The sequence below is a fragment of the Rissa tridactyla genome, chromosome 3 (assembly GCF_028500815.1).
Source record: "Rissa tridactyla isolate bRisTri1 chromosome 3, bRisTri1.patW.cur.20221130, whole genome shotgun sequence".
Classification (NCBI taxonomy): Eukaryota; Metazoa; Chordata; class Aves; order Charadriiformes; family Laridae; genus Rissa; species Rissa tridactyla.
Genome location: NC_071468.1, coordinates 9,120,552 through 9,143,074, shown reverse-complemented (window position 1 = coordinate 9,143,074; position 22,523 = coordinate 9,120,552). Strand labels below are relative to the sequence as shown.

The following is a 22,523-nucleotide window of genomic DNA, read 5'->3' as shown; positions in this document are numbered from 1 at the left end:
CCTGTTGTTCTTCAGTTTGGTTTTTTGTTTCCTTTTTTTTTTTTTTTTTATTCCTTTTTGAAAAGGAACTTGGAAAAGGAAATATTTGGGGGAGGGAAAAAAAGCCATTTGTGGGAGAAGCAAAGGACCGGGATTATTTAATTGATTCTCCCGGTTGCAGTGATGTCCCCTGGGAGTCCGGACACAGTTTTTAAAATAGCGGAGGGGGTGGGGGGCGCGGGGGAGGCCTGGGAATGGAGGCCAGGGCCGGGCTGAAATAGCTCCACACACTTTGGTCGGAGGGGCCCGGCTTGGCTCATGTCACCTTCGGTTGGAGTGGGAGATGACTGGAGGCCCACGGTGATCTCGGGTGGGTTTTGGTGGGTTGGGGGTTCTGCCGCTGTGGGGTCCGGCCAAGGGTTTGGGAGGGTTTTCTGGGAAGGACTTCACGCCGCTGGGAGCAGAGCTGATTCCGCCAGTAATTAACAGTGAAGAAGAAAGGCAATTTGTTGTCAAGTCTATTGTGAGATCCCAGGTAAAATGAAGTACGATTTAATTGGTCCTCGTTAAAAAGAGCTATTTTTCTAATATGGAGAAAAGGCCTCATCTTGGGCACTTTTTTTAATTGGGGTTGTGTATGCACTGTTTAGTCAATGTTTAAAAAAGACTCCGGGCCTTATTCTTTCATCATATTTTCTAATAAGGATAAATAAATAGGATGAATAATGCGATCGGTCTATCCCTCGACCTCTGAAAGACCTCAGCAGCGAAATGATGTTTCAAGCTCCTTTCGTCACATCCAATATGCACTGCCTTTCAGCTCTCCGCAGCCCAAACAAAAGCCATACAACAATATCAATTAATCATGCAGCAGGCAAACAAGGAGATTTATTCCACTACAAATAGCCTCACAGAGAGATGCTGAATGGGCTTGATTAGCATGAGAAAAGAGGAGCAAAACTCCACAGTTCAACAGCTAAAGAGCAATTTGATGGGGCTGGGATTGGGAAATTACTTGATTAGTGTCTGTCGGAGGAGAACACGATTAGGACGCGAGTCCCAGCCCCGCCGGGGGAACTGGGGGCTCGGGGCGGCCTGGCCGGGGGGTGGGGGCAAGGGGGGTAAAAATAAAAAGGGGGGGTGGAATAAAAGGATTTTTTTTCCTTTCCCCCCCCCCCGGTAATTCCCGGGAAGCGCCGTGAGACTCCGCTCCCCCTCCCAGGCAGCCCATTCGGGTAATTTCATTTATCCCGCAAATCTAATTAGTAATCCGCGGATGACATTAATACCGATATAATGAAGCCTGTGATGACCAGATTAGCAGGCGCGCACTGATAGCCTTAAAGGCACATCGCACCTTGGCATCCGCGGGACCCAGGCGGGAATGGGGGAAAAAATCTTGCTTTAAAAGGAGAAGGGGGGGGGGGGAAAAAAAAAAGAAAAAAGAAAAAAAAAAAGCGGGCGGGGAAGAAAAAGAGGAGCAAAATCCGCACAGGTCGGGCCGAGCGGTTATGAAGGGAGCCGGTGCTTTGCTGAGCTTTACCTGCCCGCCAGCACCGGGCCCCGGCCGCCCTCGTCCCGACTGATTCCCAGTAATATTGCTCCGCCAAGGAGAAGAAAGGGGGGGAGGAAGAAGTCAGAGCCAAAAGAGTCGCTCTGCAATTTATTCCAATGGGTGGCTTTTAAGAAGCTGGCAATTTGAGACGGCTGGGTGTTATTTAGTGCAATATGAAATCAAATGATCCTATTTCTCAAATAACAGTGTCTGGGAGGAGAAGAGAATGCTCTGAAAAGGTAATTGTCTCCTGATGATATTTCCATTATACCCCAATCCTGGCCTAAACGCTATCAGCGCCGGGCTGAAATCGATACGGGGAGGAAAGAGGGGCTCTCCCGCCTCGTACCGCCGGCATCCCGCACCGGGAAGGGAAGGGGGGGTCCCGACGCCGGAGCTGGGGTGAGGGGAAGCATCCCCAACATTAACACCCCACGATCTTTGCAGGAGGGCTTTGGGGGGAAAAAAAAAATCCTAACTCTTTATTATTATCACTATTATTTTTTCCTTGCCTCGGTGTGCTGGCCGTGCCGGGTACCAGGGGAGCAGCCCGGGGCTGACACCCTCCTCGCCGGCGGCATCTCACTGCGGAGGAGCCGAGGTAAGGAGAAGGAACGCGGCAGGACCATGCCCGCGGCGGGGGAGGGTCCGGGAGGCGGGGGGGGGGGGGGGGGGGGGTGTCTGCGGAAGAAGTATCTCTGATGCAAAAAAAATACACCACTTTCCCTTCGGCGGGATGCGCCCCGCGCAAATGTCCTGGACGCCGGTTTGCCTAAAGGATGGGGGGCGAGCGGGGGTCGGGCAGGAGCTGGAAGGGCTGTCCGCCCCCCGCGCCGAGCCACCTCGGGCTCCTGCCTATGGGGACACCGCCGCGGGGACCCGAGGAGCCGCCATCCTCCTCCCCGCCTCGCCGCAGCCCCTCGGATGGGGCTGGGAAAAAGGAAATCCCGTCCTTTCCCGCGCTGCGGCAGCCAGACCGGTTCTCCATCGTTTTCCCCCGAAAGCCCATCTTGCGTGTGCCCCCCTCCCCACCCCGCGGAGCGGCTTTCGGGGTGCTCTGACCCCCCGCTGCCCTCGCCCCCACCCGCGTTTCAAGCCCCGCAGCAGACGGCCAGTCTCCCGTCCGGCCGTCGGGTCGCATGAGCCGCTGCCTTAAATTATTAGTAGTTACTGTCGGTCCCGTTCAGCGTTTGGCAACGCTCTCCCTTCCCCGGAATGCCGCTGCATCTTCATTTTGTGAAATACCCTGATTTTTTTTAATGGGAGAGAACGTCCCTTTCGCCGGCTGCTATATGCCCGCGCTGCCGAAATGATAAAATCACCAGAATTAAATCACTTCAGGGAAACGGCGGGGAAAAAAGAAAAAAAAGAAAAAAAAAAAAAAAGACAGAGAAATGAAGGCGGTAAACAGGAGGAAAAGGAAAAGCTAGCGGGACCTACCTGAGTCCGCTCCCGACGGGGCAGCGGCGGGCATCTGCCGCCCGCTCCGGTGGCATCCAGCGTCGCGGAGCGGCTGCTCGGCTCCTTCGCTGGTTTGGGGGTTTTTTTCTTGTTTGTTTGTTTGTTTTTTTTTTCCGGTCACCAGCATCGCGACAGCGGGACCTGACCGCTCCCGGCTGCGTTACCCCGGGAGCCAAGGTGCGAACGGGAATTTTGCAGCAGCTCCCGAAAAATTACATCGGCGCTTTCCCCCACGTCTCCTTTCGGGTGAAGGGGATTTTCCTTCGGTTGTTTGCTTGGAGCTGCGGGGCTTCTTGGGTTGCTTGATTTTTCTTTTATTTATTTTGTATTTTTTCCCCCCTTTTTTTTCTTTCTTTTTAAGCCTTTTCGCCCACGCGGGCGGGGGGGGTGGGGGGGGGAGGGAGAGGCTCGGTGTGGCCCCGGCCGCCGGGGCGGTGCGGGGCGCGGAGCGGAGCGGCCAGCCCAGATTTGGGCTAATTACTGCATAATTGCTAGGAAAGGGTCGGGCGTTCACGCCAGCGCCGGGCGGGCTGGTAGCGCGTCCCCGGGCACTTCGGGGAGCAGCAAATAAATGCACTTCTGGAAGGGAAAAAAAAAAAAAGGGGGGGGGGGGAAGTGTGTGGGGGGAGCGGAGCGTATTAATTGAGCAAGGATAAAGGTTTGCTCGTTAAAAAGTTTACTGGGTGACTGCCATTGTCTGTGCTGCTCTGGGGCGGGGGGGGGACGACAAGAAATTGCCCTTCGCTCTGTGGCAGCCGAAGTTACTCGGGGCATGTCACAGCTGCACAAGGGGGGACAGGGAGGGGGGCAGCGGCAGGCCAATGCTCAGGGCCGCGTTCAGACGCTCAAGGGCCCCCCGCCTCACAGGGTCTGGTCTTCTCCTAATGGGATCAGGGCACCTTCCAGGCCACCGTCCTGCGCTTGGAGAGGTCCTGTATGGTTTGTGCGTCTGCAAACGGGCAAAACATTTTGAACCTTAAGCCTCTAAGTCAGCCCAGACCTTTGCTGTTCACAGATCCCACCTGCCGACCCAACTGACACGAGTATTTCCTCAAAAGTAGATCCGAAACGAATTTTCGAGTAGTATCTAAATGCACTGTTGAAATATTTTCCATCTCTTCTCAAGCTTTTTTGCCAGCTTCTGCCTCAGGTTCCTTTTTATGTTTGGCGTGATTATTTACCATTGTATATACTAAATGGAGGACAGAGGGCAGGGACCAGCGATGTCGAGTTCTGAGCAGACACAGTTTAATTAATATAATAGTCTTATGCTTGTTCTCCTGCTTTTCAAATGAATGAGCAGTTTATATGTATGGACCCTTTCATTCACCACCAGAACAATCTTCCGCACAGGACAGAGGGGGAAATGCTTAATAAATCACAGAAAAACAGCATGGTGGTTTGGGACAGGAAGCAAAAAATCCCGTGTCTATTTCAAATAAATAGAGAATTCAGAGAAGCAGTGTATAGTTCTTACTCCGCGTTAATTTGGCCAGGCTGTCCAGATAGCACTTGCTGAAAAACAAGCCAGCTTCTCCAGCACTTCATAGGGTCCGGACCTTCTGCTCCAAACCTCAGGCAGAAGTAAAAATAAAATGGAGAGAGCAACCAAACAGTGACCACATAATTCTAGCTCAGCGGAATGCGTTTATTTTCCATGTATGCTGCCACTGCTGTTTTGCTGATTTAAAGAGTCACTGATGACTTGCAAACGTTCATGCTGAAATATAAATGTCTTTAACAGGGTTTAAATATTTTGGTTTACGGTAGTGAGGGATTCTCAAGAGACTCTCTGTTTGTCAACGTCTGTCTAAAGAGCAGCGTGTCGCTACCTGTGCCGTCGGTTCGGAACAGCCGTCGGATCTGATTTCCCTTGCCCCAAACAGCACTAAACTGCAAGGCTCGCCCAAGTGCTTCCCTTTGTTTCAAACCCTTGTAGCTTGGAGCACTTGTTGAACCTGACGACAAGTGCATCAAAGTGGCTGACAATTATGAAATAAACAAATATCATTTGAGGCATTTTTGAGCCGAATCCAGTAATACATAGATTAGCTTATTGATGTCGTTATCATATTGAATATTATTCATGCTTCTGATATTTCTGCTGCGCGGCGGCATTCCCTGCTCAGTAAACATCATATTATCTCACTATGCAAAAGGCTTCATTAATCAAAACAGACAATAGGCCAGACGCTCTCCCTTTGAGTCTGGGGTTTTGGATCTTCCAGGCTTTTTACCTTGTCTAAATGCCTTGTCCCTGTCAATGCAGAAGGCAACTCTTCAAAACAGATTGCTATAAAACGTGGAGCTAAAAGGAAAACATTATCTAATTCAGTTAAAAGAATTTCCTGGTTATTTTACATTTTCTCTTTAATTTTTCATGACTTGTAGAAGGAAAACTTTTTCAGTATTTCAGTCAGTACATGAGAATAACCCACTCATTTGTTAAAATACTAATGAAAGAGCCTGATAGATCTCTGTCCTTCAAACCAGCAGCCAGTGTTAAGATCAAGAAAGATGGAGCTGACTGGCCAACCCGTGGTTGCGCTGCCTGCCTCGCTCGTTGGAGATGGAGAACGGACGGTGGATGGAGAGCTGGGAACAATGTGGCCATGAAGCTGCTGTTCTCCAGAAAGACGATCCTGGCAAAAACATGGCACCGTCTTCATTTGGTGCAACGGACCGCATGTTGAAGGTGAGGCAGGGCACTTTTGTGGCTAGGAAAATGTTCGGGTGCAAAATCTCCACTTTCAGGCGCGGGTGCAGGCCAGGTGGTGAGACACTCGGGCACACAGAGGCGTTCATTCATTTGGAGAGTTTGGCGGAGGCAGATTTGACCCCCCCATGATGGATATTCTCCACCCCACAATTTGTAACGAAGTTGAACTCTTGCTGGTCGTGGGCTGCGACGTGTGGCGGGTTCTGCCTCGCACCGGCCTGTGGCGCCTTGGGCCGAGCTGCAGCGTGCGCAGCAGAGTAACGCTCCCTGCTGTGGGAATCGAATGGGCAGGTGTGGGATTGATTTTGGCTACGTGTTTTTGAGCTGTCGTCGTCTTCCTGCTTTCTTTTCGGTTATTGCAGGCCTGACAGAGACATTCCATAATCATCCAAAATAGCACAAAATAGTCTTTCCTGCACAGAAATACATTAGAATTGTTTCAGATTGAGCAACAGAAATTAAAGTAGTGGTTGTATGGGGTGCTCCAGAGCATAAGGCATAGGTGACTTCAGAGAGACAGGAATCGAGCCTTTTGACGGTCTGCTGTGTGTGGCCTCGTTCAAATTCAGCCTCTTGTCTCGCATGTCAGAAAACCTAAACTCAGTTCTCATTTCTCCAGGGACGGGGAAACTCAACACCGTCAATCTCCTCTTTCCTCTTCAGACAACAGCAGACACTTAAATGGAGATTGGTTAATTCCTCGTGCCTACATCTTAGAAAATGAAGTGACTTTGAATTATTGGGAAAGCAGAGAGACGCGAAATCTCCCAGACCTCCATCCTCTCCACATCCTTGGCCTTGGAAAAGCCTGAGTCAGGTCATACCTGATCCCTTCTGGTCTTGGAGCCTCATATACTGCAGAGGAGACTCAAAAAGCACTTTGAGATGGCTGGAGAGGAGGGATACTTCCTGGCAAATGGTCTCTATAAACTGGTCCCCTCCCCATGCCATTTCTGTTGCTCATTAACAACACGGAGCCATAAACAATGGCACGCGCTTGTATCTAAATTCTCCAGGATTAATTAAAAAATCATTGGTGACGACATTACTAGAGACTTTCAATTATGTCAATAGGCTTTGGATAAGGCCCTTATATTCTTAATAAACATTATGTAGTTTTAAATGCTGTAGTCTTGTTCTTTATTTAATCAGACGTTATCATTGGCTTCTGTGTTAACTCATTTCACCTGTCCTGTCAACAGCAAAAACTGCCTTCTTCAGTAAGACAATGTATTTCCTATTTATGCATCAGAAATGAGTAATAATAGGTTTCAAGAAACTGTAACATTTAATAAAAGCGTTTTATTACATTTAAATTTATTAAAATTTAAACATTAAATTCAACATGTTAATTACTATTTCCATGCATTGACACTGACAGTCGGAAATGGATCCACACAACTGCTCTGCCGAGATATGTTCACTGGTGTTATTTGCTCTTTGATTACTAATGTATTATTAGTGCTCTTCATTTGGGACTTGATTCATTAACAAAAAGACTTATATGGGCATTATGTAAATTTTTTGTATGTCTTTTACATAGCTACAAGGGCACGTATTATGAATCTAATTGAAAAAAAAAAAAAAAAAAAAGAAAGAAAATGTATTCAGTTCTGTCCTGACTTGTGGGCAAGCTCTAGCTAGATGTACAGTCCCTCTCAGAAATCAAATAAGCCCAGAGAGGAAAAACCTCTTTTCAATACATCACAGCCTGTGTTTCTGCAAATCCCTTTCTCCAGCCTGCTGTGTTTTGGCAGAAATAGCAAAATGGTGGCAATGAAATGTTCGGGCTCTCTCATATCTCATCCGCGTGCCTGCTGTATACGTGGGTGCTTGCAGCTAATCGCCCCTGTTGGGTTTTAATCAATGATTTCTCTCTAATGCTTTTGAAGTCGTGATTTGGTTTATTCTAATCCAGGCGTTGTCAAGCAATATTTGTATTTCTCATGTTAAGTTGAAACTCAGCTAAAATCAGAGAGGGCCCTTAATCTGTAAAAGCTCATCATCGTCGTTATGGCAGCAGTGTTGGGGGGGCGGGGGGAGGTTATACAGAGGCTAGCGTGGTGAGGCTTTGTCCCAACACACCTTACACGAGGACACCGACAATTTCTGCTTTGCATAGAGTTTCCCATCTTTCCCGGACCAAGTGGCATCCCCTCCATTTTCTGGCTTTAGATCAGAGCCTGGCAGACAATCTGCAGCAGGTACACCGTGTGCACGGATCCATCACGCAGGAAAACCAGCAAACCCTGTGACAGCGATCTCTGATAGACATAGTCAAGGGCCACTGATGGGTGAGAGGGGAGAGGCCAAGGGGGAGACAGACCGATGATCTGTAGCACCTGTGAAGAAAAAGCATGGAGTAGATAAGAGATAAGTAGGGCAGAAAAAACTACAGCAGAGATCTTTGGAAAGATCACAGCAGTAGAAAAGGCAGAAAGGCATTATTTTTTCCTCCAGTTTTTCTAGGTGCAGCAGTGCCTTCAAGTCCTGACATCAACCTCTCCGGTCTACTGCAGACAGCGGGTCCTTCTGTGGATGTAGCTCCAGGCTGGACCAGCTCCTTTGGCAGTGCCGCTGCCAGTGCTGCAGAATACATCAGGCTCTTGCAGCAGGGAAGGTGCTCTGCAAACCGTCAGAGATGTGGTGCTGGGCCCAGCGCAGTGATGCCCTTAAGCGTGGGGACACAGGGCGACGCCTTGGTCCACGAGCCTTTCACTGTGAGGAAGCAACACAGGCTGCCTCTGGAAGCGTGCATTGACACTCCTGTTTTCCTCTACAAAGATATATTCTTTTTCATATTCTTCTCTTTCTTTCATCCCCTTTTCCTCCTGCAGGTGAGCACCCTGCGGCCAGATGCTCATCGCAATGAGGCAAATTCTGCACCTTGCAGGATGCTGTTACATCTCCAGAGGAAAGAAGGATGCTAAAAGCACACATGGTTTACTCCCTAAATTAAAAAGAGTGTGTAAAGCTGTTTAGATTAGTGCACGTCAATTCCAGCATTTGAATCAAGAGATACGTTCGTTTGTCAGCTATTGGGGAAAAAAAACCCCATAATTTCATTCAAAGTGCATTTAATAAGACAGAAGGAGACAGATTTCTTTGACAGTTTTACAGCTCTTATCAGATTACATTAAAATTAAATTAAAACAATCTAAAAGAAGTGTTAAGTACTGAAGGGAGAACACAAACAAAACACTCCTCTTTGTAGGCTTTCGGGGATGGGGTACTGATGTTAGTTATCAAGGATGTGAGTAATAAGATTATTCTGGAGTCGATTATGAGCCCATCAGTGTCAGCGCTGGGGATCACTTCGCAGGCCTGGGGTTGCAGAGGGTGAGCCCTGCACCGAGACAAGGAACAGAAGGGCCAGAGGAACAAAAGGTGAAGTATCTTGGGGGGACCAGGCCAATGCTCCTTGTTTCCTTATTTTTTTTGTTTAATAAAACAGCAGAGTGTTTAACCCTGTCTGCTTTTCTTTCTTCTGTTTCGTCTCTCATTCTACTTTTTTTCTTCTCCTTCGTGCTGCCCGCAGTGCTGGGACTGGCGGGGACAGGTTAGCACCGTCCCCGTTAGCACTACACACGCCCCCCCCCAGCCCCTCCTGGCCTCTGTTCTCTGCCGGGATCACTTTGCCACCATCTTCTCAGTTTGTCACCATGATCTCTAACGCTCCTTCCCAGCTCCTCCCCAGTTAGAGGACCCTCCGCTGTCCCTTGCCCGTGTCCCCGGCTAAGCGGTTTGGAGCGGGAGATGCTGGTGGGAGGTGGGCAGCCTCTCCAAGTCGGCGCCTCAGCCCACCTCCTCCTGAGCAGCGGCTCCTGTGCCACCGTGCAACTGAGTGCCCTTGAGCCCCCAGCCCCACACGTGTGCTCCAACTAAAAACACAACTCAAAAAAAAAAAACCAAACCCCAAAACCTACCCGGGTTGGAAAGGTCCACTAAAGAAATAAACTCTGCAGTCCTACGAATCTCACCTCCCGCGCTGAGCTGTCAGGTGGAGATCAACCCCTTTCAACTGAAACCTGGAAATCGTAGTGTGGGAATAAGGTTTTCCAGTAGGTAAATACAATGTATGCTCATAATTTTAGATAGCACTAGAAGCGTTTGAAAGTTTTTGATATTATTTTAGCAAGCACAAATATTTTTAAAAGCAGTTTAGTCTTCCAGAACCAAACCTGGTATGTCATTGGTACAGGCTTAAGAAAGCCAGATTCTTTGCCTGTTTTGAAAAATAACAAATTTGTAGTATATGAAAGTGTTTTCTTGTTCAAATGCCATACAGCATTTGTCAGTTTTCTGCACTGACAATCAGCGATGCATTCAAAATATGTGTCAGGCCGGCAGAGCGCGGTTCATGGCTGACATTCTGAAATAACAAGTTTGTAGTTTCTCACCTTGGTGTCAGAGGAGACTATTTATTTAGATGTTGATATTAGCAATGAGAGCTGTTATGAGGGACCTTCGGGGGGGGAGGGGGAAAGCAATTTAGCTATGAAGCAACCACGAAAACCTTTTTATTTTCATTTTATCTGCCCCCATGACTGAGCAGGAACATCATGCTGATACAAAGGCTCTGGAGAAGTCTTAGTACTACAAGTAACTCTCAAGGAGGGCAGGGGATCGTGTCTGCAGCTGAGATGCCGAAGGGCCATTTTTTTCCCCGACGCATTTTTAAAGGAAAGGGCAAGCCATGGTGGACCTGGGTTGCAAAGTCAGGTCCACCTGGGGAAAAAATGTCCAACTTTGGAAATACAGGCAAGCTCAGATTTCCCGGATTTCACCTGTCAGCTCTTGTGAAGATGTGAACTCAACGCTGTGCCGGAGGTCTCCACAACACACCTTTGCTTTCAATACACAGAAGAGCAAGAAAGAACAGCATGTCTTTTATTATGAGTGTGGTTTATGTGAATTCAATAATAAAAGGCTCCCAAATCTGCAAATCCTTTGCCTATGTGTTTTCTTGAGTAGGTAAGCTCTTACATGAGCTAAAGCCTTCCATATCTTATTGAGCCATTTATTTATAGTGGATATGCAAAGGCTAAGCCAGACAGCAGCTATGGTTATTCAAGTGACAGAAGCTAATTTGGGGACTGTTAAGTACCGCTACATCAATTCAGCAAAGCTTTTTACTTTACATTTAAATTTGGTTTATCCAAGTTTGAGGCTGAAGGTGCTGAAAAATACAAGGAACTCTGTTGCATGACACCGAAACCTGGCAGAGGAACCCTGAGCCTGAAAGCTTGTCCCGATGCTGTTGAGCCCCCCAAGTCCCCCCCAGCGCTGGCACATGGCTTGAGCCATCTCCTAGCCGTGCCGCAACTACCTCACAACCCCAGCCGATGCTTTCATGTGGCAGTTGTCGGACAGAAGTTCTAATGAAGGGTAATTATGATGATGATCTCGTACTAATTGTATACCGATTGGTGTTCTAATTATGCTTAAGCATTTCATAGCTATCTGCGACTTTGACTGTTGATGTAGCATTTCTTCTCCTTAAATTCAAATGCTTTCAGGGTATTTGAACTTTCTTTATTGGGGCCCTGGAATTTAAGCACTCGTTTCTTTCAAAGCGACCTAAGTTTTTATCTGAAAATGAAAAAAAAAAAAACAAACGTGGTTTTCTTTTCTACTTCGTTTACCAGCTGGGGATTGAGGTGCAGGGTTTCTCAGGGCTGGTCCGGCGCTCACTCAAGGTGGTGTGGCTTTTTCTGCTGACGGATGGATTTTGGTGACAGGACACCACTGACCTCTGACAGCTTGACAAAGTGGTGATTCAGAGAAGGAGGAATCAAGGATTTTATTGACTTCTATCGAAACGGGAAGAAGCCATTTGTGTTTTCTGGTTAGCTTTTTTTCCCCCTGAAAAACATGGTGTACAATAAACTCAGCAAAAGAGACTACTAAAGGGAGGGCCTCGTTACTGTAACCTTTCAGCAGCTTGCAATTATTTTTGGAATTAATCTCCTTGCAAAGTCCCTACTTTCCCTCTTTTCCAGAGACGGCATTAGTGGCGTGCCCCAGGTTACCAGAAGCTGGGGCCCAGTTCTCCTCAGCACCAGTCTGCAGACTTGACTGGGCATTACAGCCATTTTAACTGCTTTAGTAATGCCTAAATTAACAGATTCAACACTATTATACGAACAGATGAGGAAATAACTTGTGGATAAATGCTTTACATCTCAGCGGCCCCGAAACTCCTGCCGCGGCCTTCTAGCCCAAGGAGCCCCTCTCACAGCTCCCGCGCTAGCAACGCTCCCGCTAGCCGCGTTTTCAAGCCTTTAAAGACTTAAAAATGGCTCGAAGGCTTAAAAACGCCATAAAGGCAGCGAGAAACCGCCCCTTTGCCGCCCGCCCCGCCCCCCCCAATAGCAACGCGCGCGGGGGGCGGGGACTTCCGGGGCGGGGCCGCCGCGGTGCAGGCTGGGAGCCGTCGCTCTGGCCACCGGCGTAAACAGGGCGGCATGAGCGGGCCCGGCTCGGCTGCCCCCGGCACCCCCCGGCCCGGCTGCGCCTGCTGCCAGGGGCTCGGCGGCCTCCTGGAGAGTCTCCGCCGCAGGTGAGGAGACCCCCACGCCCGTCCGCCGCGATTCGCTTCCCCAAGAGCGGCCGCGCCGGGCCCGACCCTCCCGCCAAGCCCCTAAAGGGCCTCGGGTGGGCCTGGGTTCCCCTCACGCCGGCCGGGCCGGGAGGGGAGGTGAGGGAAGGGGTGGTCTCCCGTGTGCCCTGGGGGGTGGCTGCCGGGTCTCTGCCCCGGGGGGGATGGGGGAAGGCGGACTCCCGCCTTCTCGGGCACGTGACAGTGCTGCGCCCCGGGAAAAAAGGGGTTCATTGTGTGCTTTTTGGGATGTTATTGCCCGGAGGGGCTTTCTCCGGGGAGGGGGGAATAGTGCAGGGTCCCCAGCAGTGTCTCAGACAGGGCTTTTCTGTCACCTCCTTCTACTTCAGCATCTTCTTTCTTATGGTGACATATTGGGGGGGGTGTGTGTTTGTGTATGTGTCCTTAAAGCTAGCTTATCGTTAACACCTGATTTTGATGTTCTTGCTCATTGTGCTGTATGACTTCTGTTTGAGCATACTGGTTGACTACCAAAAGTGCTGTAAACCTGTTACTGCTTGTCTGAGAAGTTTTCCTGAAGCACTTCTGGCAATAGTTACAGAATGACTTGTTACTTTAAGCAAACAAGCAAATAATACAGATACTGGTATTTCAGAGCTGGCTAGTTGATGAATGGGCATGTACAGGTGTTTCTCCTACAGGCATCTTTTTAGTCTTTTTAAAAAAGTTATTTTAGGTGTTTCAATTTATGGGTGCTTCACGGGGATCTGGCTTCGGGGAAAAAAGCAAGTGTATGTAGTGATGCAAGCTTTCTGAAGGGGCTTTGGCCTGAGGGGTCTCAATCACCACTTAGTTGCTCTGAAGCTGTGTGCAATTAGTGATGCTCCTGGCCTGTTACTCACTGCAATAACTACAGTAATTGGTGTCAATTAGCACTTTTTTTTCTGGCCAGAGGAAGTCTCTTGAGATCATTTATGGCATACTGTTATGAAGTTGCTCTTTAAGTAGTACCTGTTTTCTGTCTAACTCAGAAGACTTTGGTTTTCTGGGTCTCATGCTAGCATGTCAAATGTACAGAATTAGCAGAAATAATAACACTATGGCCGTGAGAATCTAAACTTGCATGTAGACAGTGCTTTTACAAAAATGCTCTGTGTATCTTCACTAATATCCTGTTCTGGTCTGGAGGACCACTGTCAGACAAAACAGGAATAATTTGCTGTTTAAAAGACTGGATAAGAATATACACAGTATATTTTTATTGTGTAGAAATTATTAAAGATGTGGGCTCTAGATAGGGAAGACACTTGATCTGAATTGTGGCATTAGAAAATGAAGTTTTAAAAGATTAAAATCTGAGTGTTCTAGACTGCTTGCTGCTTTAAACTGTGTTGTTGTGTGCAGATATCCCTCGTGTTATGAGTAGATGTGTCTCGTGCCTCCTGAGAGTCTGGTCTGCATGAAGTTTGGTCACCTCTTTTGTAGCTTCTCTGCTGTCTGAGCCTGTGGCTGAGTTCCTGCATGAATGGACTTCCCTTCTTCAGCACCTCTGGGAACTTAATAAGTTTCAGACATCAACTCCTCTAATTTGGTTTTATCAAAAGGTTCAGGAGTTATTTGGGGAAGGCTAATTACAGGCAAACAGACAGCATGATTGCATAAGCTTTGTTACCTTTGGAGACTCAGCTTAACAGGTCTTGTGATAATAAATAGACCTTTTCAGCCTGGCACATTTTGGTTGTATGTACTTTAAAATATAAAATAAAATAAGTTTTTGTACTTGGTGTTGACAAACAAGGAGTAATTTTTATGCTGGATTGCAAGTTGTATGCTTCTCTTGCCTCTGGGAACTGTGCTGCAGAGGCAGTTGTCTCTTCAGAATTTCTTAAAGTGATACCTTTTATCTAAACTTTTAAAAGTATAAAATATAATTTTATACTGGGGCATTTCAGCTTTTTAAGCCCTGCTTTGGAATTCCGCACTAATCTAGTTTCAAGTTGTCTGTTCTAAGATGTGAAGTACCTGACAGCTGTTTCAGTCCTGTCTGCAGTCCTGCTTTCAGTTAGCAGTTGTGCTTAAGCAAACAATGGGCCACTACTAATAAGCCGTATGCACAAGAGCTTGAATACGGTGGAGGAAGCTGCTGCTTGGTTATGTCCCCCATCTGAGTCTTGGGGAACTAAAAGGGAGTTTTCGTGAATATTTCTTTTCCACTTGTTCTTATAAATCTGTTTTTTCTTTAAATACTCGAATTTTGAAGTGCTTGAGAAATTAGCTACTGGATACTAAGCTTCTGAGACTTGTGCAAAAAACCCCATAACTGGACCTTAAATTACATCGTAGACTTTGGCCATATTTTATTTCCTAATGCTTATGCTTTGTCCAATCAAAATGTAAAAATTACTGCATGCATAGGTCTCTGTATGCAGGTCAGCGATATCTGTGTTGTGTGCAAAATTATAAAGAATTAGGTTTGAGGTGTCTAAGAGAAATCAAATGGGGCAGAGAGTTTACCTTCTGTGTTCTATTCAGACCTGACCATGTTGTGATTACTCAGCGCTTAATCTTCAGTGGTTGCTGGTGAGAAAGGCAGGGTTTGAGCAGTGTGGGCGATGAAGTAAATAAATCATATAGTTAAGTGCTGTACTTAACACTGTGACTAACTTTGCAATTAGCTTCGCTTTTCAGACAATGAGGCCAGATGCTTCATGCTAAGGGTGATTTGCAGTAAACATGTACAAATACTGAGATGTCCTGAACAGAGAATGTAAACCAAGTAGGATTATTAGTTTCAGAAATATCTGCTGGTATCAGTTATGTGTAGAAGATGGTGCTAAACAGGCCCCCTCTAAGCCCCCCCCCCAGGGGACCAACACAGTTGTCTAAGGCTTGAGCAGGTTCTGGCCAGGCTAGTAAGGTGGATGCAGCTCAGTGCTCAACAGTTGATTTAATGTCAGATTGGCGCAGAAAAACAACGGTAAAAATAACATTTCTTACTTCTATGGGAAGATTGCATTGTGCCCAAGTGTTGCACAATTTTCTATGTACTTATCTCAACAGGGTATCATGACAGTAGTACTGTTATTCCTACATTATGGATGCGGAACTGAAGCACAAAGAGACTAAGGCCTGGTATCTCAAAAATATTGAGACATCTAAGTCCTGCTGGCTTAAATGGGAGGTGAGGGATCAAATATCACTACGGATCGATGCCTGGTGAAATGCCAGAGATTAGAGAGAGCTTGTGGCCGACCAGGGAATTTAATTCTGCTTTCAAATCCCAAACTAACGCTCTTTCTCTGTAGACTGAGGATTCATGGTTGTTTGAAAAAGAGCCACCTGGATCTTAAAAAAATTCTGAAGTGTGTTGTTTTTGCCCATTTAAGGAAAAAGCCAATATCTGACTATTTGCACCGCTTTAACCTAATGCAAAACTGCGTGAACAAATGAAAGTTCCAGGCAGAGAGCTTTGGGTTTTTTTGTGTTTTGTTTTTTTTTTTTTAAAAACAAGAAAAGAAAAAAGAAGGGGAGAGAGAGAAGTGGTGGTGCAATGGAGTGGCCAGAATGATCCCTTTACTGCTTCAGGCTTCACTTCTGTCACTGACAGAATCTTCCCAGAACGTGGGCTAGCAGCAAATCCAGAAGTCTTGGTTGCCTCTAATTCAGTGCTTGGACAGAGCTGTGTTGCAAAACACCGCAAGTGGTGCGTAACTGTTTTAGGCATCCATAATGATGATACTCAAATGCTGAGAGGCTCTCACCTGATGCTGTCTGTACTGCTTTGTCTTGCCTTGAGAAGACCATATTTATATATTCATGTGCTGTCTAAATAGCTGTAGCACGGACTAATGTATGGGATACCGAAAAGCCATGCTAGTAGAAAGGAAACGATCTTTTAGGAGCCAAGGAATGTCGTGTGCTACCTGCAGTATCAGAGTGAGAAATAGTGTTGGAGCCAATGGCTGTTCACATCCATCGGCTTTTACATCCATCAGGATATCAGTGTTCTTCATTGAGTCATGAAAATTACTTCTAGAAGTGTAAAAACAAGATCTTGAAATCTGCTTTTGCTTAGCTGTCCATCATGTAAAAGGAAATTGAAAGGATGAGATCCCAGATGAAGCGTGGCTTTTAAATTGCATACATGACATGAAAACCTAATCTTGTTCAGGCAGTGGCAGGATCAGATGGATAAAATGGATGCCTTGATCTCTCAGACTAAGAAGCAGAAAGGGTTTTTTTTCCTTGCTTTCCTCTGTGCAGGGCAACTGGGAGGAGGCAAATGTGTGTGGCTATGACATGGACATATTTGTAGGGGAATGCACAAACCTGCAGATAAGCATGCCTAGCCATATGGGTGCATGCAATCTCATGTATCTGCCAACATCACTCGCACATGTACAGCCTTCCTGGCTAATAAGAATTTGATATCATTTTTTTAATAAGCAACTTGGGGTACTTGCTTTGGTTGTTGCAGGGTTTTTAACAGGAATATACTCTAAGCTTCTGTCTTATCAATTGATTATTTTATTTTTTTTGCTCATGGGGTGGTTGCTCATCTTCAGATGCGATTTATAATTATTAAATTAGATTGGCTTTACTCTTTTCTCTTCCTGAAAATAGATTCTCTTTGAACTAGAATGCAGGTGAGGCATGGAGTTTGTTCTTAAGCAGCCTTATCATCCCCATGGGCCTATACCCTTGCGTTGTTTTTAGCAGATACAGATGGCCCTGTAGTATTTTTACAACCATAAATATGTTTGATGGTTACTTATCTGTTACCCTTTAGTAAGTTCTGGCAGGTAGTGCTAGCATATCTCTAGATATGTACCTGGCTTTAATTCATAAGTGTGAAATATGTACTTGATTTTAAGTTCAAATTGCTAAATAAAATACATTGGGTGTGTAAGCCAGGAAAGAGTTTGCATTTTTTTGGAAATCTGTTTTAATGTGTTGATAGATTCCTATGAGAAATTCTGGGGAGCTGTCCATTTCAACAAGTTCAGCTAAATAGTTCCTGCATTGACAGTGGTCTGCTCTGGGGCTTGGGGTGGGGAAGGAAGGGAGAGGTGAACTCATGAACTGCCACTGCCGGGGTTTAGAGCCCTTCCTGGGGCTGCAGGACGGGAGGGACTTGAAATGGCAGCTTAAGCTGGACAGAAGTCTCTGGCTATTTTGGTGGGTCTTGTGTGGATGTATACACATTCAGGCATCTTTCCCCTTTAAAACAACCTAGCTCTTGTTCCAATGAGGAACAAAGAAGTAAAAGCTTTGAGGTTTGGTTTTTGTTGGTTTGGTTGTGTTGTGTGGGTTTTGGTTTTTTTTTTTTTTGTGATAAACTTGGCTGGCAGGTCAGTCTGTAAAACTACTAATCTAGCAAAAGTGTGCTCTCTGTTCTGAAAAGGTTATGTTCTGTGAAATGCTTTGTTTCTTGCATTTTGAGAATTTAAATTGTGAAGTAGTTTTATCTTACTATGTGTCATTTGTTTTCTTCCAGTGAAGCCAAAAGGCTGGAATTAGAAAGAAAACTGATGGAATACATAAGGTCTGATGCATACCTGTAAGCCTACTTAAAAGCTTCTTATAGGTTATTTTAATTATGAAGACCTAGATATCATGGAATGCTTTTAGAATGTTATCTTGAAGTTGTTTTATAACAATAAATGTATATTTGTATGTTAAGTATAATGTAAGACTCATGTCTCTAAGTTATTGATGAAATAACTTCAGCAATAACATAACTACCTTATTGTATAATACCAAAATTTTATTATAGTAGTTAGTAATAACTTACATGCAAGCTGGTTTTATGCAACTCTTACAAAATCACTGTAGCATAGTTCATGCTAGAAAGTCCTAGGGTTATAGAAAGTCTGAAAGCTTTAGGAATTCCTAAAGGATATTCCAGGTTCTAGTCTTCTCCTTGTGTTGTGTCTGCATTATCAATTTAATGTAAATTGCATATACAGTCTGAAAAAAAAAAAAAATTCCAATGACAAAAGAGGGCTAAAAAGTGTCTCATCCAGTGTTTCTTTCCTCAAATGTGCTTTGTAAAGCTCATAAAGGTGACTTTTCTATCTTGGCTCAAGGGACTGAGGGCTAGGTGTAATAATAGCCAATCCCTTAGAAACTCCTGTTCTGGAAGAGGGCCTTTAGATTAGAAAATAAAACATAAATTTAAGAAAAAAAAAAATGCCTGCACAGGTGGGGAAACATCACATATGTTTTGGTTTGTGGTTTTATTTGATTTATTTTACTTTAACAGGTTTTGAATTGAAATTTCTCTGAAAATATTGGCAGCTTCGGGGGATTTAGGTTGCAATTCCACAACTGATTCAAGTAGACCTGTAGATAGATTGAGACCAAAAGAGGCTCCTGATGTCCCCTGGTTCATGTGTTCCCTTTGTTGCCACCAACGCTTGTGTGGCTGCCCTGTAATCAGATAAGAAAATAGGTCTGGCTGAAGGGAATCTGGTTTTGGGTGGCTGAGAACCGGTTTACATGAATTTTCAACTGGATTACTGTTGGCCTAATTTGCCATGTGGCCGTGTAGCAGATAGCATTGGCACAAAAAAGGGCTTGGAGTGAGATGCCCCTTCTGGTGGCAGCATGGATTTAGGTTGGCTTAAAGCACTCGTGAAACCGCAGCCTTAATGTCACAGTTTGTATGACATCGAGAACTTGTTCTTCTACATACAACTTCCATTTTGATTTAATGTGATATGACTAAACCAAATCAATTTGAAACAAAATTACAAGAGTTTAATATACTTATCCTTTTGAACACCAAACACTTGTTTATATCTCAAGTTAGAGAGGAGACATCCTGTCAGTTCTGTAACGTAGCTTTGGACAGTTGTGCAGAAGAATGTGTCTACTCCTTTCTGCAGGGCTCGGGGGGCAACTTGTACATAAGGGTTAGTATGTATGTGTCTGAAGAAAAGTGATTGTAATGAGTTTGTTTTATTTTCGTACTCTTTTAAGTACAGTTTCTTTTTCCCCTGTAGAATGAAAGTAAAATACATGAAGCTGAAAAAATACTTGAAAGAAATAGATGAACGACAAAAAGGAGCTCTTCTGCGAAACCGGACCTTTTTAAAGGAATTCGACCAATTTGAAGCTCATATGAAGACTTCAAGTTCAGAGATGATTCGGAAGATGGAAGTAACTTTCTATAAGACCTAATATGTTAGTGTTTGCTGTTATTACAGGGTTGCTAAATTGGTTTTGACTGAGTATTATGCACATCAAGACTTCAGATGCTAGTGAAACCTCATCATATGTTTTGGAGTGCTTAAAGTGGTAATGTTTAGGAATTTGAAATGAACCCAAACTGTGCTAATGTATGATCTAATAGACCCTACTGTAGCTGCAGAGGTAGTAGGCAATGCTTCACAGAACTCTACACTTCGTCTACAGTAAAGTGCCTTGTGCTTCTGAGTCTCTTGGAGGTGAGAGAGAACTGAGATCAAAAAAATGTGGAAATGGACCACGTGTTTGGAGCGTTAGTAGTAAGATAAGCCAGCGGTATCTAGGTTAGGACAAGAAGACGAGTTGAAATAGTTTCATCAAGACTTTGTTATAAAACTGTATTTTAGTAAGGCTTTTATTACTTAAGAATACCTAAATACATTTAATGGAAGTTGTTTCAGGATGCGTTTTTTAAGTTTGCTGGTGTGAACACCCTAAATAGCTATCCTTAGTCATGCCCCTGCTTACTGCTCTGTTGTCATCAGCAGAGGAAGAGTTAGAGTAAATAACGTCTGTTACAACAAATTACTGTGTGTGAGCTACCTGGGCTAAACCTGAGCTAAAATGAGGTCACGCTAAGTTCTGTTACTAAACAGCCAACTAGCAATACAAAACTTGATCAGGATCCATATTTGAGGTTATAAAATAGACGGGATTTTTTTATCATACCTCGCGACTGAAGTACTTTCAGTTTAATAGGCTACTATAAGAAACAGCCAAGCTCTGAGGATTTTTGAATCGTATTATTAATATGTTGTCTTGCTATTCAGTGAAGAACGATCTGGGGTGTTGCAAAGTGATATAGATCGGTAACGATCTCAGATTTAAAAAGATAAAATTGTGATGTGCTCATGCCACTAATACGTGGAGTCAGATTTCTGAGGAGGTGAAAACTGGACGGGAAATGTGTTTATATCTACTTTCTAAGAGCAGTAGCATTCTTCTGAAATATTTGGTGAGGACTGTTTCTGTCCCTCTGCCACTCCCCTTTTTTAATTTGATGGAAGAAAGGAGGGAAGGAAACAAATTAGTTGAGGTATTTTAAGCTCCTATGCCTAGTGCTGACACTTGGTTTTGTGTGGCTGTCTGGAACTCAGTTGTGATTGTTTTTTATTTCTCTGAAATGCATTTCGAATTAAAACAGGAACAGTGGTTTTGGAGCATACTGTTTTCCTCCCTCTCTTCTCTTCAGGGGCACGCACAGCTTGATCTGAGACAGTAAAACTTAAGACTGTGATCCTTTTAAAAGGAGGTGTCTAAAAAGCCTGGGTCCAGGTTCCAGAAAATGTGAGTGTGCAGCAGCACCCCTGGATGACAGTGGTACAGGAGCGAAAGGAAAATGTGGGGTGGCTAAGGGGCTCTGATACAGCAAGTATCTGTTCTAGGATTCTAAGTATGTGAAAAGAAATATATAAGCTTTTCTGAAAAAACGCTAAGAGGAGCAAAGAATCAGACTGCAACATAAATACAGGGGGAATGGAAGGGGAAAAACTATAAAATGTAGGAGTTTGAAAACAAACAAGCAAACCTTACTTTAAAATTATTTTTTTTTGACATTTTTCTCTTGATATGCTCTGGAAACACTGCACTAGGAAGTGCTATTAGAGCTTAGCCCAAAGTAGCGATGTATAAGCAGCAACGTACTTCCTTGCTCCTCTCCCCTCCCATCTGGCTCGGTTTTCACTAGGTGCATCAGAGTAAAGGGCAAGAAACCCTTTGTATGCAGTTCTTACATTAGAAAAGTTCCTTTCTTTCAATAGATAAATGTATGACCTGAAGTGTGAGCTGTTGTCCTTTCTAAAAATCTATGATGGATTTTCAACTATGGATGTTAATGCAGTGTCTAGTCCTTTTTGAATCCTCATATTGTACTGATGTGACAAAAAGCTTATGTATTATGGCTAAAAAAACTCCCAAACAAACAACACCCCACCCCCCAATTTCATTGTTTTTAAACTAGTTGTCTTTGATTTCACTGAAAATCCTTTTTTTATTAAGAACAACAATGACTAGCTGGCCCCACACAACTCTCCCCATGTTAGCTGTAACTTGCAATGAATTAACACTGCTTTCTGTCTTTCATATAAAAGTAAATAGCCCCAATCTTTGCTTTTCTCTGCTCATGTGGAAGATTTTTATGTATGTTATTTGAGATGGGGTGATGAGGCCTGTTTGTGTTGATTAACATTCTCTCTGAATGCCAGTAGGTTCGCACGTACATTTTCTATTTGGGACGTGCTGTCCTTGACTTCAGCGTACAGAGAGGGTGATCTAGGGGGGTGGTTGCTAGCTGGTCTCCCTGCCTTTGGAAGTAAGGAAGAGACATAGCTATCTCTTACGGTGGCAGTTGATTTCAGCTCTAATAAACCAATGGGCTGGCTAACATCCCATTCTTGCATACCCACGTTAATAAATTCCTTGCACAATTGTAGCCCAGCTAGTGCCTGGTAATTCTTTTAAGCCTGATGGGTTTGGTGACATTCACAGGGCATCTTTTCCTTGCTTCAGCTTAGTAACATGTAGTCTAAAGTCTGTCCCTGTGTGTGTGTGTAATTCCCTTCTCTTTTTTTTTTAAATTTTTATTTAAAGCAGAGCAGGAAGGGTATGTTGTGATGCGAGGTTTACCCTGTTTTTAAGGATTTTTTTTTTCCTGAGCAACCCTAATGCACACCAGTTTGACTAGTGGTAGGTTGTTATAACGTAGTGATGTGAGTCACAGTTGTGCCATGGTTGCATCTGCATGCAGTGTTTTCATTCACTGCTTCCATTTTGATGTCTCTATGCCATCCATTTTATTTTTGCCAGGTTAGGCTTATTTTTTTTTTCTGAGCTGTTGAACAGAGCACAGATTACATATCCTCTCTGCTACAGTTATGAAAAGCCCCCTTGTTGAGGATTGCGTAAGAATTATGGAGCATGTAATCATTTAATCTATCATGGAGGTACACAGAAAGAAATTATTACTATTTTTTTCTTTTTTTTTTTGTAGAGAGAGA

At 44.7% G+C, this 22,523-nt stretch overlaps 1 protein-coding gene and 1 long non-coding RNA gene across 22 annotated transcripts in view; both read left to right on the top strand.

The window, feature by feature from the left end:
• The first annotated feature begins 1,531 nt into the window (after positions 1 to 1,531).
• On the top strand, positions 1,532 to 6,827 carry LOC128907129 (uncharacterized). Its single transcript, XR_008465479.1, has 3 exons — positions 1,532 to 2,135; positions 5,489 to 5,690; positions 6,334 to 6,827. It is a non-coding gene; the product is annotated as an uncharacterized LOC128907129 (long non-coding RNA).
• A 5,308-nt stretch (positions 6,828 to 12,135) lies between these two features.
• Positions 12,136 to 22,523, top strand: part of KIZ (kizuna centrosomal protein) — a 50,463-nt gene continuing 40,075 nt past the window's right edge. For 9 of the 21 annotated variants that reach the window (XR_008465309.1, XR_008465308.1, XR_008465307.1 and 6 more), the window contains exons 1-4: positions 12,136 to 12,276; positions 15,788 to 15,979; positions 17,774 to 17,836; positions 19,284 to 19,438. Coding sequence is in view for 10 of the 21 variants with exons in the window: in XM_054194594.1 (XP_054050569.1) it covers positions 12,182 to 12,276; positions 15,788 to 15,979; positions 17,774 to 17,836; positions 19,284 to 19,438 (505 nt within the window). In the remaining 11 variants the exon portion in view is untranslated. The other 12 variants (XM_054194605.1, XM_054194591.1, XM_054194600.1 and 9 more) reach the window with 9 other exon arrangements.